The 19,942-nt window shown below is 44.7% G+C and overlaps 2 protein-coding genes and 1 non-coding gene across 6 annotated transcripts in view; all 3 read right to left on the bottom strand.

Moving 5' to 3' along the window:
• LOC119707684 (putative RNA-binding protein Luc7-like 2) overlaps positions 1–9,992 on the bottom strand; it is a 32,419-nt gene extending 22,427 nt beyond the window's left edge. For 2 of the 4 annotated variants that reach the window (XM_038152961.1, XM_038152962.1), the window contains exon 1: positions 6,475–6,864. In XM_038152961.1, coding sequence (XP_038008889.1) covers positions 6,475–6,535 — 61 coding nt within the window. In that variant the 5' untranslated portion in view covers positions 6,536–6,864. Of the gene's footprint in view, positions 1–6,474; positions 6,865–9,198; positions 9,320–9,406 lie in introns of those variants that run through there. The other 2 variants (XM_038152964.1, XM_038152963.1) reach the window with 2 other exon arrangements.
• Positions 9,993–9,994: 2 nt separating this feature from the next.
• Positions 9,995–10,067, bottom strand: TRNAR-CCU. The gene has a single exon. It is a non-coding gene; the product is annotated as a tRNA-Arg (tRNA).
• A 414-nt stretch (positions 10,068–10,481) lies between these two features.
• Positions 10,482–19,942, bottom strand: part of UBN2 (ubinuclein 2) — a 51,964-nt gene continuing 42,503 nt past the window's right edge. The window contains exon 17 of the mRNA XM_038152960.1: positions 10,482–19,778. Within this exon, the coding sequence (XP_038008888.1) occupies positions 19,729–19,778 (50 nt within the window). The 3' untranslated portion in view covers positions 10,482–19,728. The remainder of the gene's footprint in view (positions 19,779–19,942) is intronic.

Below are 19,942 nucleotides of genomic sequence, written 5' to 3'. Positions count from 1 at the left end.
GCATCAGCTTTCGTTTTACTGACAGTACCTGCCCCAAACCACATTTCTCTAAGAGACTACTTTCCCAGTAAACAGAGAACTTTGAAACAGAACTGAAAAGAAAAAAAAGCAAAACACCAAGGAAACTTCTATACTTGCCCATTTCATATCCTTTACAAGCAAAACCAACTGCACACAAGACATACAAATATTCAAGAGATTATGGCAGCAATGTAAACTTTCTAAAGGAAGTTTTCTATTTTGTATAGAACATACTGACTACGGAATTAACATCACTATTGAAGACCAGTGCATACTGCTGATTAAGGAGCATCCAGAGGCTAAGCTCACAATGTGCACTTGTACTACACAATTCACTCTGAACTCCCGAGTCTGATCTACTAGCAGGCCACCACAATGTCACTCCTGTTCAGTTTATTTTAATCACAAACCAGCAGAATGAGCACTTATGCATCAACAATGCTTAGCATAGTAACATGCTCATAACAATGACTTCTTTCATCCAGCATCTCTTATTATTCTGATGTACCCTAATGCACTACTGTCAACAATCCCAAAGCACTGGTGAGAATTACCCTTCACAATCCAACTGTAACCTCTAATGGTAAACCAGCGGTGCAATCCATGCAAAAGAAACAAAGTGAATTTGCATTTTCATGCTGCTAACTTCCTGAACTAAGTTAACCATTTTTTTTGTTGATGTTAACTTTCCACTGGAATTTTTGAAGCATGAGTCCCAACATGTTGGCAAGGGACTCTAAAAGCTTTATTCAAGAGCTACTAACAGGGTGGAGCATGTGTTTGAAAACCGTGCATCAAATCCCACCGCAAAGCAAGCCCTGTCTAACCAGCATCCAACACCACTATTTAACTGAGGCTTATGCAGGCACAGAAGATTCTGCTCCTGCTGCACAGTGAATGGGCAGCTAATTCTGAGCCTCTTGTCACTAACACTGGACATGTCCCGATCCTACCACTTTTGGAATAACACGTATTTCTAACCAGGCCTGCTTCTGTTTTACACCATGACTGAAGCAACACTAATGAATGCAGAATACACCGAGACCATCCTTTAGCTAATGTGTTACAAGTCGAACAAATACAGGAATGGTTTTCCTTCAAGTATGAATATGCCTATTTGCTTCTTGTTAAATGCCATTTTGGACAGCATCCTAAGTACAGAACAATTCCTCAAGTTCTTCACTGTTCCCATAATTTGTAAGGTCTAAACTATCAGAACTTTTTAACAAAGCCAGAAAATACACACAATTCACTAAACACAGTCATTGCTCTTAAAACCTGATCACTCCTGATCGACAAATTGCCCTGGACACAGATAAAGCACCTTTTCATGAAGTTCATGTGTTGTGACTACTTTCAGATTTCTGAGCCAATTTCAGTTCAACATTTTGGGGAGGCTTTGCAGAAATTCCTGTATATGAAATATTTTTTCTCTGCCTTTGCTGCTGCTCTGTATTTGAAAGCAGAGCTCTTGGAAGAGGCTCTTTGCTCCCTAGCCTGGCTCTCAGCCTGGAGCTACCCAAAATGGCTACAGAATCCTCAACAACGATCTATCAAAGTTTAAACACACATACCACCTTCCACCTCCAAGCATGAAGCAAAGTGGAAACCAAAACCTACCTAACCCTACAAATACCAACATAAACCCTCCACCCATTGTTAAGTACACAGAAATTCTTCAGTAATCCCATACGGAACCAAAGAAATTAAAAAATAGGTTACAAGTTCTAGATTACACCTCCATTACTATATAAAATGTGCCACCAAACACAGGATGAGTAAAATAAGCACAGGAGTGTCACTTCAATTCCTTCCAAACAATGAGGACAGAAAAGTTACACATTACTAACCACTACTAAGGATAACTGAAGCATAACCCAGAAAACCAGTCAGGATGTGAACAGATGCAAAAAGGGTATTATAAGCTTCAAAGGCAGAAGAACACGATCTACAACAAGAAAAGTGTGTTTGCTAGTAACGGCTGAAGAACTGAGTTGAAGACTTCAAACACAGCAGCTCAGCTCAAAAAGCTAGCAGGTGAAGCAAAAGGAGGTGCTGACTGGCACCTCATACATACAGCTTCTGCCTAAAGGCTCTGGAGATTTCTGTGCTAGTCACATAGCATAGTGTTTGTTAAGATGCTTGGGAGAACCTTTTCATGACCACAGTCACAGAGGCATGAACAAATTCACCTATTTCTTAAGAGAATCTAATTAACTTTGCTAGATTTTCATATTTCTAGACTGTAGTCTAATTTTGAAGTGGTGGCATTATTTTAAAAACACAAACCACCATCACATTTCTTTGCAACAGTCAAGTCTTAGCAGCTTCAAGACGTTGTGCAACACCAGGGCCATTGGGATCTGCTGGGTCTGCACTACAGTCCCAAGTAATGATCCTGCTTCACCCTCTGCTTCCAACCAGCTCCTCAGGCTGACTCCAGCACTCACTCCTGCAGCAAGGCAAGCACATAACTGATCTGGTGGAAAACGAAACCCTTGGGCGAGATAAGCTGATTCAAGATCAAATGGGATCCTCCCCATCAGGCCTTTTACAGAAAAGTTTTCAATCTCTGCCCATTTAAACTATATTACAGAAAAAGACCCAATCCTGGGGATACTAATATCAATTGTTAATATTTCACTCAATTAGTAAATGACTCAATTTATAATTATGATCCCATCTGTAAGGTTCACTCCTGTTTTCTGAAGAACAGGGATGGCAAAAGCAGGGTTTACCTAAGCGTACTATTTTAAAAAGCTTACACAACTTCACAGTTCAAAAACAGTATTTTAAAAAATAAAAGTCATGCTTTTCTATGTGCTGTGTACTCCTAAATGACAAGTTCCTGCAGCTCTGGTCAACAACAAAAATTCAACTTGAACTAACCTTTAAACTATTGATATATGGAGTAAAACCTCTTTTAGTTCAAGTGTTAACAGTAAAAAAAAAAAAAACCAAAACCAAAACCATTAATATGTAAGCACGTAAGATTAGCACCTGGTTTTCAGCACTACTTATTTCTTAATATTTGGAAAACCCAGATTTATATTCAGTAATTTATATTTAAAGCCTCTCTAGGTATGACAGGTTATCAGTACTTGGAATGCCATTTTAGAGATTTTTTTCAGCCTGCAGTCATGACTATATTAAGAAAGCCCAGCTTTTTACTAGCATTGAAATAAAATTTTTTTTTTTACATTTTGGCACAGTCCACATCCAATTCAGCTTTCCACTTGTCAGAGAAGTGTGCAAGAGAAAGGCTGACCTAGGTAATATGCAATGTATTTTAAAAAACCCACATGCTTTTAAATAATAATTAATAAATATTTTTGCCAGGTGTGTACAAGAACCACCCTTGCCATTTAGACATTTCTTTGTATTGGCATCACCAACCCAACTGCTTTTCAGTTAACCCAGCTGTATTCCAAGAACAGCAACTCACTGGCAAGTCCTGAGAAGCACCAGCCAAGTCCCCTCAGTCCCACTGTCCGTCAGGTGTCTGTCACATGAGCCAAGGCAGGCAGGGAGCACTGGGCACGGCAGCTGCCAAGCCCCACATCCTGGCAGGTACCAGCCAGCCAGCGATGCCCTGTGACTCCAAGTGCATCCATCCTGCTGCCCAAACTCAGCCAAGGGAGGCAGGGGGCTGCCAAGGAAGTGGGGAAGCTCTCAGCTGTCCCTGCCCACAAGCACGGGGCCCTCTGGGCAAGGCTACAGCCAGGGGCATCCCCGTTTGACAAGAGAGGTCTCCTCTCTAGCACAGATGACTTTTCATTAATATTCTTACAGCTTCGTGGGTATTTTCTGAATCGCTGCGATCAATACGGAACTGGGCTTTCCAGGTGCTCTCAGAGTTTAACAGCAAATCTATAAAAACACTTAATCACTACACCTTCCAGGCTTTTCCTTTCTGGCCCTAGGGACACCAGTCATAATGAGTGTGCACAATGTCCCACAAATTACAGCCTACAGCTCATCTCCTAAAACCATGCTTGAGCATCAGATTGTGGAATTTTCAAAATCATTTCCAAAGCATGTTCGTATATTCTACAAATGATACTATAACCCAAAAGGGAAAAAAAACCCTAACAAAAAACCCCCTACATGTATTCAGGCACTGCTGCTGGTTTTAAATTTACCTCTGAGTTCTTTCTATTCCCACTGACGAGATCAAATGTTCGATCTACTTTTACTAAAACAGGTAAGATTTTTAAGCCTTCATATTCTAGGCTTCTCAAAAAAACCCTGAACAAGACAAAAAGACCTGCCAGACTTTGTTCAGTATAAGACTAAAAAGTACTTTGGTAACATTGAACAGTATAAAACAAAAACACTGCCCAAGAAAGATTATTTTTTCAGAAACTCTATTGCGTTTTAAACTCCAACGTGTTGCCAGGGAGAGCAAAATCAAAGGCAATGGGAACAAGTGGTGAAATTAAAGTTCTGACCTACCAAGAAATTAAAAAATGGACACATTCTAACGAAAAGCTGCAATTTGCATGCTAACACAAACAGACTATTTGTCAAAGGTAACAGGAATATAAAAAAACCTAACGACCCCAAACCCCGCCATTCTCAAGGTTAGCAATATTTCAATGACCTTGAGCCTGGCCTTGGATTTATGAAGTACCAACTCTACAAGAAAAGGTTCATTTTCAATCCCTGTGTACAATTCAGTATAAATTATGCTGATGCTCCAGCTCCGCTGGACTTTTTTTTTTTTGAACTAGAATGGTGTTACACAGAGATCCTCAACCCAGTCATGGAAGCCAGCTTTACAAATGGTATTTTCTCATTATCCTTCCCCATCCTGCCCATTTCGTTTAAATGACTCCTTTCTAACCAGTTAGCTTCTGAACAGTGCAGCACATGTGGTTTAGGAATTACAGGGTGAGCAGGAGGGGGAGAATACAATTATCAGTACAACTGCCTTCTAACAAAGCCAGAGAAAATATAGCCTGAAATGGCTTTTCTTGGTTTAGATTTCAGTCACTTAAGATTTCTGGGCAGCTGTCTCAAGTAAATGACACTCTTCTCTCACCATCCAAGAGAAAATACCTTCAGAAACTGAAACAGCTCCTCCACCCCCCATAAACCTTCTATGTAGCGTTAGGGTAGCACTGAGACAGCGATCTAGGTGCCAACACTGGGAAGACTTGAGTTCCATAAGCACAATGTTAATTTGCCAAGCACTCAGAGGTACGTAGCCACAACAGGAAGTATTGGAAAAAATTCTGGAGCAAGACAAAACCACCCCAAATTAGATCCTGTATGATCACAGCTCACTAAACAGCCTTACTCTTCGCAGAACAGTAATTTAGAACTCAGCAGAAAGCATTCACGATACAAGGAGCATGTGTAAACCAGTTACATTTTTGGAAAATGTAGATTATACTAAAAGAAGCTGTCATTTCACATTAACCCAGTCCTGAGAGACGATCAGGACATACAAGGTACGCCCCACTTCCCACATCCTACTCGCTGCACGGGGAAACAGGTAACCGTTAATTCAACGCGAAGCTTCCACAAACACAACAAGCCTGCAAGAGTGAGTACAGACTGAGCTGAGTACCACACGCAGAACATTCAAATTATCTCTAATTGCTGCCTACCCTCGGGTGCAGAATTCTCTTGTTTGCAAGTTAAGAGCTGCGCAGCCTAAGCGGAACTGCTCTTCTCTAGCAGCCCCCCCACCCCCAAAATGCCTGGATTTACGGGCGAGTGCCGGTTCAGACTTTCAAGATGATCGCCACGCACCCCGACAAAAACTGCAGAAACCTTTACGCAACAATATTCTCCACTGTGTGATCGCAGAGCGATCTGAAACCTGACCGTACATCTCCTATCTCCCTCTGGGTATGACAACCTCCAGTTGTTAAGCTTTTACTTGGCTGTTTAGGGCTTGTTTTTTGAAGAGTTTCTCTACTTGGGTCAATCCCACATTGCCTTTTAAAAAGGAACAGTCATACCCGCCTGCTTGCTAACAGGATAGTCCGGGCCAGAATTTAGACAAATCCGTAACGACACAAAACCCCACCCTGCTCTGCTGAAAGGGCTGATGGTCTGGGGGGATTTTTTTGGTTCGCTATGTCCTCCCTTCGATGTTAAGAACCTCGCAAGCGTGTGTGCCCCTGTATGGTGACCGGGCGGAAAGGCTGCGCGCCGCGGACACCGCCAGGAGCGGATCGCCAACAGCGGCAGCACGGCCAGCGCGGCCGCCCGGACAGCAGCCGGCGCCGGCAGCTCCGCGGGGGGAGGCGGTGCCCGGCTCCCCCCCCTCCGCCGCCGACGGTCCCGGCAGCCCCGCCCCTCGGGGGGTGCGGGCAACGGGCCTCGGGCCTGCCAATCACGGCGAACACCGCCCGGCCCGCCCGGTACCGCCGTGACCTCCGGGGCTGCGGCGGCTCCGCCCCCTCCTCCCCGCCCCACCGCGGCCGGGGAGGCACTTACCGTCCCGGGACGTGCCCATGAGCTGGTCCAGCATGGCGCGCATCTGGGCCTGCGCCGACATCTTGAGCGCGGGGGAGGCCGGCGCGGCCCGGCCGAGTCACGCCGACAGCGGCCTACAAGGCCCGAGGCGCGGCGGGCGCTCGGCCCTGCCCCTCGCGTCACGGGCGGGGCCGCTCCCCCGCCGCCGCGGGGGGAGGGAGGGAGCGGGCGCTGCCCCCGCCCGGCTTTCCCGGTGGGAAGCGGAGCGGGAAACTCGCTTCGTGCCGCAGCCGGTGCCGCCGCCTCGCGCCCCCACACGCTCCCTCACTCCCGCTCCCTCCCGCGCCCGCCACGCGCGCGCGCCGGCGGGAACGGAAACCCACGCGCACGCGCCTTGCGCTCCTTCGTCCGCTCCGCGACGTCAGCACGGACGGGCCTCGGCACTCGCCCATTGGCCACGGCCCGCGCCGCTCGGCCAGTGACGCACCGCGCGGCGAAGCTCCTGATTGGGCAGCCGGGCTGGGCCCCTGGGGCGCGCTGATTGGCCAGGAAGGCCCGCGTGGCCGCTGTGACGTCACGGTCTCCGGGTCAGCGGCGGCGCCGGGCGGGGCTGGGGCCGGGGCGGCCCCGTGCGCGCGGGGACAATTCCCTCTGGGACTGACCAACAGCAGCACTGCCACGGGCCCTGCTGCCCTCCCGTGCCGGGGACAGCCGTCGTCAGACAAGTCACTGTAATACTGTAACTGGAGAACGTCACTTAAAAATGAGGCTGCCGGCATGTGTGGCTGATAATTCAACTTAGAGGGCACCAAGATCCGTTGAAAAAAAAAAAAATTGCCCATTCTAACGCCTGCATTTTGTGACTCTTCCTTTGTGAACCGTCGTGTTGCCATCTAGTGCCCAAAACCCGTCACAAAGATCAGTTCTAATCGTCCACAAGCGTTGCCGTGTTCAAGGTTAGCTCCACACGAGTGAAAAAAGGCTACACGCAACCTCCCCTAACACTAACCCCCCTCAGCCCAATTACCTGCATTTCACAAGGACTTGTAGAGAAGATGCTCTTCCGTAACACATTCAGGAAAAGATTCTCTACCCAGTGGCCTTCATCTCAATAGAATATGCCGTGGCTTTGCTTTTTCTTTAAAATCTAAATTTACTTTTGTTAGTGATCCCGTTGGATTGAAGGGGAAGTAAATGGAAGAGACACCAATTTTTGTTAGAACTGTCTGTTTAGTACCTCGGTATGCTTAGGGGAAATCGAGAAATTTTAGTGACTTTACACCAACACCATACACACTTTAGTTCCTTCTACTCTTTAGAGAGCATCTGTGTCTGGCCAAATGATCACTTTTTTTTTTTTTTTTTAATTTCCCTTCTCAAGCAATATATTATAGAATGCAGTGGTTTTCATTAAATAATCCTGAACAAGCAGTGTGTCACAGCCTTCTCAGTGCGTGGTGACAACCCACAATTCTGATCTACCGAGCTTAAAATAGGTTGATACTTTTCTACCCATTATATCAAGGCTTCTGAAAAAAACCCCACCATTTAACTGGTGAGACATTGTGAGACTTGCAAACTGGAATTCTGGTCAACAGAGCCCTAAAACTTGTAGTTCACATCTCCTTGCCTTACCTAAGCAGCCCAAATTTTCCCCGTTTTAAGGATCTGTTGTGCTTATCCACTATACTGGGGGGATTAAACCATCCCCAAGTTTTAAATACGTGGGAAGGAAGAAGCAGACTTAGATGAACTGATTCTCTTTGCAATACTTTTCTGACAGAACACTTTGTTTTCCCTGGCACTAAAAAAACCCAACACGCTCTAATTTTCCCAGAGTTGCTTCAGGAAATTATAGATTATAGATTTATACATATAAATCTATAGATATAGATTTCTTACATATCTTGCACGCAACGCAATTCAACGCTCTCCTGTGAACAGCAACAACTCCCGGCCTTTTATAAAAAGAAACTCGCTGCTCCAGATTTGTGAGGTGAGCAAGAGAACGCAGTCCCGTCTGTGCACCTCCTGTGACTGCCTACAGTCAGTTCCCCTCAGCTTTTCTGAGATTCAGAGGGAGCGGGCAGCACAGGGAGCCATCAGTTGCACAGTGGGCTTCTCAGGGACACAGAGTAACTCATTAAGAATTCATCTCTCTGAATCGCTACTGCTCACTCAGCGCCATGGAAGGAACCAAAGAAGTCTTTAAGGTGGAAGAGGTTTGTGCTACTGCAGTGCTCACCAGAATGCAGAGACGCTCCACAGGAGAGACCTTTGTTCTTGGGAGAGCAGGGGATTCCACATACACAGAATAAGTGCTTCAGTAAACACTGGACAAATTCTCTCACCTACCGCTTTTGATTCACGTGGGGGAACCACGAAGCCCTGCAACCCCTTAGACAAGTAGCTCATCAGTGAAGGCTGACATGGTTTCCCACAACGAACAACCTCTCTGTCAATCCTTGGAAGGGTCAGAACACACATTCACAAAGTCCGGATGGGCGTCTGGGAAGCCTGATAAAGCAGAAGGAGTTGGTTGTCTCAAGTAAAGGCTTTCCCACCGCCACCTAAAACTGACAAAAGGCACCTGCTAGAGACCCCAGCCCATTCCAGTGGCTCTAGGGTATTGATTTATTGAGGAATACACATTGAGCACAGCGGTCCCGTCTCAGCCCTTCCCTCCCGGCTGCTGAGGCAGTCTGAAGCCCACCAGCCCGGCGACCTCCTGCGGCGAGCGCTCGCCCCTGCCGTGGTACTCGCGGTGCAGGGCCTCGTGCTCCCGGACGCTGCGGAGCAGGCACAGGTAGGTGGCGGCCTGGAAGTGCAGCTCCTGCTGGGCCCGGCACAGCTTCTCGCTGGTCACCTGCGGGGAGCGGCGGTCAGGGCGGCCCCGAGGCGGCGCCGAGCCCCGGGCGCTGCGGGGGCGGGGGGGGGGGAAGGCGGCGCGTACCCGGTGCGCGCGGAAGGCGGCCAGCACGTGCCGATAGGCGGGGCTGTCGCGATAGGAGCGGCCGGCGGCGTGGCGCAGCTCGCGCAGGAGCGCGCGCAGGGTGCGCAGCGGGGCTCCCAGCGCCGCCATCTTCCGAGCCGGCCAATCGAGCGCCGCCGCCGGGCCTCGCCCTCGCGCCCCGGCAGTGCGGGGCAGTCGAGCGCCGAGCGAACGATGGACTCCTCCTACTCTCTGCCGCCCTCCTCCCGCCATTGCAGTCGGTGCTGCTCAAGGGCCGGGGGACCGAGCGCCGAGGCCGGGGCGTGCCCGCTCCACGCCTCGCGCTGGGCTTTACGCCTCGTAGCCGGCCTGTGGTAACGGAGCGGGAGCGCGGGGAGCCGCCCGAGAGACGCATCATACGGCAGGAAAGCGGCTTGGGCCGCGGGCGCGTTCCCGCGGGTTCCTGGGGTCTCCGGTTTAAAAGGCGCTTCAGGTCCCGCTGGAGTCAGAAGGGGACGTCCAGGAAGAACCCCAAGAGCTGCGGACCCGAGACAGCCAGCGGCTCACAGACCAGGAAAGCGGCGCGGTTTGAGTGGGAAAAAAATAGCCCACCCCAGATGGGACTCGAACCCACAATCCCTGGCTTAGGAGGCCAATGCCTTATCCATTAGGCCACTGGGGCTGTCGCGGGAGGCTAGCTGCTGCATGCTGACTTATCTCCTGTCCCCGCCCCCTTTCCTTTTATGGCGCGCACCGGAGGCCGCTGATTGGGCAGCGCCGCCCGCGCGGCTGCGCGCGGCGCCCTGGGAGCCGGGGCCAGGCGGGGGCGCGCGCTCCCTCAATGGCGGTGCGAGGCGGCGGCTCGGCAGAAGGCGGTGTTCCCACAGGGAAGCGCTCCCTTCCGTACCGACCCTTTCGCGCTTTCTAAACGCTGGTCCTTGCACACACAGTGTTACCCCTGCTCGGGTGGTGGCCCTGACCGAAGGAGGCCTCCATCCCCAAACAGAAAAACCTGACAAAAAGAACGAAGAGAGCCAACGCTTCACGTGAAACCTTCTCCCATTTTTATTTTTGTGAGAAATCACAGACACAGGGCTAATATGTACATTCCTCTTTATTTAATACAGCACAGACACGTGACACATAGAAAAACAGAAAAGTACACTCATGAAAAAGCCTGTCGCAGTCAGGGACAGGGAACAGCTACGCCAAATTGAGTAAGGCTCCTACTGCAGAACAGGGGTCTGCCGGCAAGGGTGGATCCCAGAGCAAAGTCTGCTGCCAAAAAAAGCTTGCGCTCCTTTCAGGAAAGCAGAAAAGGGCAAGTCCCTTCCGGAACAGGTGAAGGCAGCGTTCCCCGCAAGGTTTGCAGGATACGAACCCCCGTGACTGTTTGGATCAGAGCACTGACAAAATGAAATGCTCTCCAGTTATTCTCACAGAGCGCCAATAGTCCTGACCTCTGAAAACATTGGACTGCTCAGGGATAGGAAACCTGAGTACCTGGAAGGAGTGAAAACGTCAAGTAGTCACACAGAAGAGAGTTAAAATTAGCCTCCCTGACAGGGCTCTGCTAGCCACAACTGGGAATGTGCAGGGAACTAAGCAGCTTCCCAACTAACAGAAGACTAACAGCCATTAAACTGACCAGAACAATATATGCATTGGAACTGACGCAGGCTTTTGAGGCAGCAGCTTCTTTCTTTTCCTGCTTCAGTTCAGGATAGAGATAAAGCAGGCACCAGTTCCTCTGGCAAAGAGCCTTACACACTTTTAAAAAATTAAAATACAAAAAAGGGAGACAGGTGTATTTACAAAATCCATGGCTGGTACAGTACATCATTTTTAAGACACACTAAATGCTACAATCTTTCAGGTCCTGAGATTATTACAAAAAAAAAACCAAACTCAAAACAAAAACAAACCCCAACAACTCAAAACTTGTGTTCAGGTCCAGTTTTATAAGGAGAGCGGAAAGAAACCACACATTTAAAACACAATTTCCCTTGAAGTTATTGGAACACACCTCCATAAAAAAACCCAAATGAAAGTGGTGCTTACCACCCAAATGTAGCTGCATTTGGTTGTTCAGGCTTGTTGTCACTAGAGGGGAGCATTTCATGGGGCAGTTTCCCTGGAGAGCTCATCAGGTAAGCACAAGGCTGTTGGGATCCTCTCTCCATTGCTAAGCCCTATGATCCAGAACGCACGAGTGTTAAAAGGAGGAAGGTGACCTTGTACAAATTCATGCCGGACTGAGGAAAGCATCACAGGAATCACCAACTCAAACAGGTTTGCCATCTCATAGTAACTGTGCATGCCTTTGTTTGAAGCTGAGGAATGCAACGAATTCTAGCTGTGATTTAACACGTGTTAATAACAAAAAAAATTCCTCCAGCTTTTTGTTCTGAGCTCCCCAGTGAAAGGCAGCAAAATAGTTTCTCAGCCCTTCATTGTCTAGGGGATCACAGCAAGTCAGGTAGAATTAAACTATATCCAAACTTACTAAAAAAATACATATACATACATACATACGTGTATATATATATATATATATATATATGTATGTATGTATGTATGTAAAGTTACACCAAACAAAGGATACAGAGGCCAAACTGCTGTTGAGGGGATGTTCCCCACAGCCATTAGCTGTGCAGGGCACTTTTCTTCACTGACCCCCTTTTAATAGGCAGGCCTAAAGGGACTTGTACCCTCACCCGTTTTTTTCCCCCCAATGAAGTATTCTGAACATAGAGATTTTCTACCATCAGAAGTTAACACAGATGCCCTTTTATTATAAGCACCTGACCTTAAGCTAGAGAATGGCAGCTTTTTAAGGATTACTCATTAAATGCTTCTAACTCTCAGTAAAAGACTACAAGAGACAAATCACATTAACAAGGATACTAGTTTAACTGCTAAATTATGGTGCTCCTCAGCAGACTTTTGGGGGGGTAAAAAGTAGTAGTTAATTTTGTTGTGTTTTTTTTTTTTTTTTTTTAACAGTAGTCCAAAAATAAAATTTCTCCATCTATTTCCAGTACAGATCTCGATAACTATGCAAGAACATGGTACTAATTGCTACATGATGGAATCACCGGCAATAAAACACATACTACAATTCTCACCTCTGAGCTAAATTGTTATTTGTAGTTACATACAACAAGACTAAAAGACCAGTGAGAAATACCTGGGGACTGGGATTTAGTTTTTATTTAGCTGGTAACTCCCCTTGTTAAGAAGCAACTTCATTTCAGTGAGAAATTAATTCACTTCTGATGCTGGAAAGAAACCTGGGATGTCTCATGAGTTTCTTCCCAAATCCAATCTGTACATTAAAAAATGTTTCTGCAGCTTCTTAATCCAATTGTGAGAGCTGAATATTCTACAAAACTCTCAGACTAAAACCTGTCACAATAAGTAATTTTAGCTTCCCTCTCAAGCAACTTCATGACACTTGACACTACGTTTTGCACCAGTGAAAGGGTTTCTTTTTTAAAATACTTTTTTTTTTTTTCACGTTAGCAAAAAGTTCTGCATTACAGACATTCAAAAATACTCCATTTTCTTTGGGTAAAATTTCAATATGTGTTAAGAGGGGTAGCTAGGGAAAGGAATGCATGTAACACTGAAACACGTAAATACTTATCTGCATAGTTGATATTAGTGACTACTAATCAAACTAAGGCCTTAGCTGGAAAAAGCTGAGAACACAAAAAAGTTTATTTCCCCACTCTGGTGAAATCTGCTAAGTCTCAATGAAGCTCTGTTTACCTCAGCAACTGCTCAGTTTGGCCTTATAATAGTGGCATCTTCTGACTGGTTTTGGTTGATTCTTTCCCACTCTTTTTCTCTTGGTACTAGACAATAGCAAATAATGACTATTTATTGATAAAACGCATCTGCACACATTGCTAGGAGGAAATAAAAAACCCTTTTAGTATTGCGCATGATAGGAGCCAAATACAGTGTACGCTGCTTGGCTGGGATTACTTCACCATAAAGAAAATCTTAGTAGCTAATGGTTATTGTTTAAGCAGGAGATGACAGCAATGGAAGAGACTGACACACGCTTCTACATACAAAACGTGGTGGTGGTTGGGGTAGAACTACAGCTGTCAAAAATGGCTACAAAAGACAGGTCTATATCCTTGACAACTGACAAGATTAGCAGTTTTACTTATCAGTGTGCAAAAACGGTTGCACCGAATCTTTGTACTTCCCCAGTTTTGGGCCAGTTCCAGGCCACGCTGATCTCTCAGCATAACTCACAGCAGCACCAGGGCTTTCTAGAGCCCCAAAAGGCTATTACAGCAGCAAGGGATCACTGCATCATAGAAACAGGATGATGAAGCCTCACCAGAAGTTTCCACAAACAAAGCATTCCCCCACGCAACAGTTATTTTTCCAGTGGCCCAGTAAGCATACTTCTGGCTGCTTATTTTGGCAGTGATTTCTTAAGCACTAGACAGACACAGATTTTTACAACAGCTGCATTTGTTAAAGACTGCAACAGTCAGCCATCATCACCAGCTGTAGATTCCTCATCCCACAGATCAGCCCAGGATGAAGAGCATGTGTGTTCAAAAGGAATTAAACAATGTAATTGGTGAATGTGGTAAATTTCACTGAAGTAACTGACTGATGCACCTAAGACAGATTAAGAAGCACCCTCAACTACCACTCCAACTGGCTGAGCCACCAGCAATAGTCCTATCTTTGACTGGCACCGTTGGATTGGTAGGAGAAATCCACTTGCGGCATAGTTTGCGTAACGGGTTCACTCAAACATGTGAAGACAAGCCAAGAACTGAGTTAGGCTACTCTCTGCCACAGGAACATATTTGGTACCGTATTTTCCCGTTTTCCACACTGGTTCTCCACCCTTGAAGGACTCATCATTCCATTCCAACTCTGTAAAATAAATGCTTCCTTTTCATATTGCAACTCAAAATTAGATCTTCCCTGGGGGAAGCACATCACGGAACTAGAACAGTCTAGTGATGCATATGCATGTTACCCTAAGTTTAGCACTTGGTCCACGAGTGAAGTGCTAATTTCAGGTATTCATGTTTATAACAATCATAAGTTAGACAGCTCCTCAGCACAGAGCTGTTAAAATCACTAGATCATCTATTGCAGATAGCTAATTTTGTCTGAGAAGAAGGAAACAAGCACAGATACTATTATGAGGGTTTATCTGCAGCTAAGAACACATGAACTTACTGTTCATTATAGTAAGAGAAGAAACCACTAACAAAATCTCAACAAATTGAGAAGTTCAGCTTGAAAAGTACATCATGATGAGTGACTTAGGCAGCATGTGAAGCATAGCTAGCTTTAAACTCAATTAGCAGCTGCACTCTTGCAGGGTTTACAGAATTCTTTCTTAGACAGGATGCATGGTGGAAAGTGACAACTTTGGTAAATATGAGAATCCTTGCAGTAACTGCTATCAAGCAGATGTGACCAGCTGCACACAAGATTCTTGCAGTTAATCTCAATTCAAATATGTTGCAAGCTGCTATTTTAACTTTATTTACCCCCCAGCTCCTTGGGGCTGTCAGCCACACATCTCTGCCTCAGACTCAGTGATTGTATGAAGCAGTCCAGTCATTAATAAGGTTGCCAAACAGGGCCCATAATGTTTTACTCATGACCTAATTAAGAAACAAATTCAAAACCTTCAGAGAAAAATGCAACAAGTTTCATTCCCGTAAGCCACTTCCTTTCTCTCGTGCACATTTACACACACTCATGCACACACTCTTTTATTGTACTGTCATCTCTGCACAAATGTTCAACCTTGAAGTAGCATTTAACAGAGCCAGGAGAATGGAGAAAGATGAACAGGTTTCAGGAATATTGCTTGTGTGTGTGCATGTGTGAGAGAGAATGCACAAGCACACAGAACCAATGCCACAGTACAGCAGCTATGAAGTTACACACATTACACACTTGGTTTTGTTTTTTTCTTCACAAAAGGGGAAAAAAACCCCAGTTTAACAGCATAAAGCCATCTTGGCAAGCTTAAGATTTTCCTCCAAAATGCTTTCCAGCACTTCAGGATCGCTGAGAAAAGTTTAAAGAAGGTAGGAAAAAAACCAAACAGAAACAAAAACAAAAAAAGGCACTTAAACAAAGGACAAAGGCCTGAATCAAGTAAGTCATGAAGGGCAACAGCCATTTCACCAGAGCTTGGACCAATCAAAGTCTACCAACCTTTAAAAAAATTTCTACAAAATTAAAATTGCATAAAGTGTTAATGAATCCGTTGTTTGCCTAATGGTTTAACCTTCCGGTTCATTTTATGAAAAAAAACAAACAAAAACAAAACAGCTAACAAGCCCAAACAAAAAACCAAGTGTCCCTTTAATGATTTTCCCCCCAGTTCAGCAAAAGATGAAAGTTAGGTGTGGGAAAAAGCCTTCCACAGTTTGGCTGTAAGTTTTCCCTGCAATGCCATCTTCAAAAAAATCCAGAACAAAAGCAGAAGAGGGACCACTGTGCTTTCACCAACTCACTCAAAAACAAACAAAAAAAATCGAAACAAAAAGAACCCATCAACCCAAACACCCGAACGCTTCTAATCCAACTGTGGGCAAAAACTAATCAAAAGAAAACAAAATACCCCTGTAAACTAGATTAAAATTTGCTAATAAATACAGCCAAAAGTTCATTTTACGAATGTAGCAGCAAATGTGATAAAGTTAGTTGGAGTCCAAGGTGACTCCCAGAGGGTTACTGGTTCGCACAACTGATGGCAGCTTGGGAGAGTTGCAGATTTCTCTGTTTTCATGTCCTCAAGGGTCTTGCACCAAGTGGAGAAGGAGTGTGGAGGAAGGGTCAGGTGATGAGACTGCAGGAAGGAACAGGCTTTTAGCACCTGTCCCACTTCTAAATCCATGCATCAGACAACTTTAATCAGATTAAAACACAAAGCAGAACCCAAGTAATTAAAAGTTTCTTCTGATTAGCAGAAAACAGATGTGAAACCCACAGCATCTGCACTTGTGACTCAGTTATCAGTATTTGGACATGTTTCTCAAATCAACAGAGAAGGCTGGACAAAGTGACTTAGGCCATTTGTGTCTTGGAGAGAATGGGAGAACACTGCAGTTATAGTCCAAGGTATCAGGAAACTCTGCAGCCTGTTTTTCATCTAGCCTGCCTTCTTTCTTTGCAAGAGTCTCTAATGATTTCACACAGCTACCATGCTTTTTGGGACTTTGGATCATGTAGCAGGGAATACTACCCAGACAGTTTCAACATCTAAAACCTGTGTTTGAAGTTATTGCTTGCATTTGTTTGGGGCTTTCAGAGAGCTTGACACATTAGCTCATATACAATCCCCAAACCAAGTTCAGCCCTGCTGCCTGAAAAGACAGCTCTACTTGGCTTTCTTATTGCTTGTGAATACTGAGGGTTTATTTAGCATGTATGTACAACTACAGTTTATATATTAACAAAGGCCCTTAAAGTAGTAAAAACCTGGGGGGAAATGTCTTCAGAAGAGCTGCTGTGCAGAAAGCACAGCATAGCAAAACATTAACTTAATTTTGCATTCAAACGTTGCAGTAATCTTTCCCATTCTGTCTATGCTACCTGCAAAGGTTTTTGGGAACCACCTTACTATTTCCTTTGATTTGGCCTTGCTAGGTTTACCTAAGGAGAATAGATAACAGCAAGTAAAGGGTCCCCATCCCCAATGTTGTTCATTCAAAAGACGCTCAGGAGCATAATGACTAACAGGAGTATAATGACTGAAAAGAGTTACCTGCTGGGGGGGGTTGTTTGAACTGATGTCACAATCAATGTATGGTCATCTTTATTTTCATCATCCTAGTATCTATTTCCACAGTAAGTATTAGTTTACTTGTTTCCCAAGACTGAGAAGCTCAATAGGACACAGAGGTAGGACTACTTCTGCCCTCAAGGTTTAGAGAGGATACTCTTCAACTGAAGATGAAGCATATTTCCAGGAAGAAAGGAATGTTGAAAGGGAATTTGTGCTGTAGTTACAAAGGGCTCCAAGTCTCCCAGTCTAAAATGTCAGTAATTATGAAGACAAAAGATGACAATTTGGATGGGATGCCTTGATGAGGAAAACACAGAAGAGGTAGAACTCTCTTAGGACAGGGTCCTTTAAATATATTGCTGCCCAGTGGCTCACTGCCACAACTCCCTTAGCTACATGCATTGGGCAAGTTCTCAGGTTTGACACAGTTCAGAGAATTAACATCCTGTCAGAACTGTTGGGCCTCAAAAAACAAAGTTGGCTTCCTTCAACCCTTCCTGGAGGAAAGAAAAAAATATCAGATGAAGCTTGCACTCTAAATAGTTTATGGTATTTTGACAGAATTTGTGCAGCATTAATGCCAGGGTCTACGTTAGTAGTGTTTGTGTTTCAACTCTAAACCTCGATGGAGATGCAAGCTTGTCTGATCAACACACCACATACAAAACATTAGTGCCAGCTCAAAAGCATTTAATTGGCAGATGCTGTGGAGTGAAACTAATGAACTAATGCATCTTAATTCAATCTGTCTTTCACAGAAGTGTTGTGCAAAAACATTTATTGCTGAGCTCAACCCAACATTTTTATACTAAGTACACAATATATATTATTTTAAATTTATGTATATATATTTATATAAAATTAAAATGAGCTCTAAATAGAAAAGAAATTGTTGTCTGATCTAAGAAAAATAAATCACATGTAAAAGAAACCTGCAAGCTCTAAGTAATCTAGCAAAATACATTGAAGAGTCATTTTTCAGGGGTCAAAGTCTCTCTAAAGGTGTGAGATTACTATTAGTGTCTGGTTGAATCTCTGAGTCAAACTACCAGAAAAATTATCTACTAAGAATTTCAGCATCTCTGGTCAAAGGAATGTTTCAGGGTTGAAGGAGAAGGGCATGATACTGATTTATTTGCTCCTTTTCCCTATGACTTATTTTAGTTTCTGCCATTCTCACCCTTTATCTGACAGCTCAAGGGACTCAACAGCAAAGTTCTGTCCTAGTGTCGAAAGTGCAACACGTGCTGGATGCTTCCTAATCTTACATGTGAACTGGTTGATGTATTGCTATCAAAGAAAAAAAAAAAAAAAAAACCAACCAAAAACAAGCAACAAAGCCAGCTCTGCAGTCTTGTGCTACCATGTAAGAAAGAGTTCAGGTCAAACTCCCCAGGCCAGCAGGGGCTGGAAATGCTGGAGACAACCCATTCAGCCCCCAGAAGAGAAGGCACCTCTGGTCGCTTTTGAACGACTCCTCTTTGGCTAATGCCTGAAGCAGTATTAATCTGACTCTGGAATAGGTCACAATCAGCTTTCTTTAACTAGCAAATCAATATAATGCATGGCTTCTGGGAGGAGTTAGATAAAAGATGAAGCCTGAGAATAAGAAAAAAACTGGCTGTGGTTCATGAAAGACATGAATAGAGTATCTTTCCAGTGGCAAATAAGCACAAGGTAAAAGAAAGTTAAACAAATGAAGATACCGAAATATTAGTGTGATTTCAAAAAAAAAAAAAAAAGTGGGAAAGAAATGCTAGTCTGACCAATAAAATGTGGGTTTCTTTTGATGTAAATGAATTTCCATCCCCTTCCTCCCTTAAATAAGAACTTTTGTACTTAAAAAAAACCCCCCAAAAATAAATGAAATAGTCGGTGTCTCACATATTGATGTACCAGGAGATCTGTTTTTGAAGACAATTCTCTATTGAGACTGCATACATCTGTATGCTCCCTAACAGCCTTCTAAAGCTGGATAAATGCCCATTATCAGAATCCGCTTTTGTCTAAAGGTTTAATTATAATGCAAAGTATCCCAGCACCATCTCTATTCTACATAACCTTTGGTCCACAACCATACAACCATATAGTACACTCAGGACCTACACATAGTCTTACACTGGGCACTTTGGGCACTAAGGAAGTGGATGATTCCACCTTATGCAATGACTGGAGAAACCTATTCTAGCACCTTTCACCATTTCCACTTTTCATTTGACTTCACCCAGAAACAAAATGTTGGTGCTGCTGTGGGTTTGACGATCAATTTCTTTTAAGAGCCAATCAGAGCAGATAAAAAAAGGTTGTTTCTTTAGGCAATATCAAACTATGACCAGTCTGCATGACCAGGAGGACCAGTCCTCCTTTTCCTTCTCTCTTTGATCAAGTATTGTTTTATTTTTCTTCTTCCTCTCACCACAGTGCTTAGGATCAGAATATGTAAACATTGACAGAAACAGCAGCCCTGTGACAATAAGCACTTTCCCAACTGGGCAGATTCTGTCAGCCAACCAGAACTGCTTCAGCTCCCTTGCTTGTCCAGAAGTCACTGGTTTTTCCGCTGTAACTTAGTGTCCCCTTTACTTTGGCCTCCATCTGTAGTTGAGAGACAGAAACAAAAGGGAAGAATAAAAGCATGAGTCAACTTTTGGTTTTGTAACTTACAGTAGGAGACAGGAATTTGGCAGGTTCAGCTTTAGCATCACAAAAAGTACATTGTCTTTACTGAGCGGAAGACTTTGCATCTTTTCTGTAGTTCA

This window comes from Motacilla alba, chromosome 1A (assembly GCF_015832195.1).
Source record: "Motacilla alba alba isolate MOTALB_02 chromosome 1A, Motacilla_alba_V1.0_pri, whole genome shotgun sequence".
Classification (NCBI taxonomy): domain Eukaryota; kingdom Metazoa; phylum Chordata; class Aves; order Passeriformes; family Motacillidae; genus Motacilla; species Motacilla alba.
Note: the sequence above shows the minus strand (reverse complement) of the source record. Positions and strands in the feature narration are given on the sequence as shown.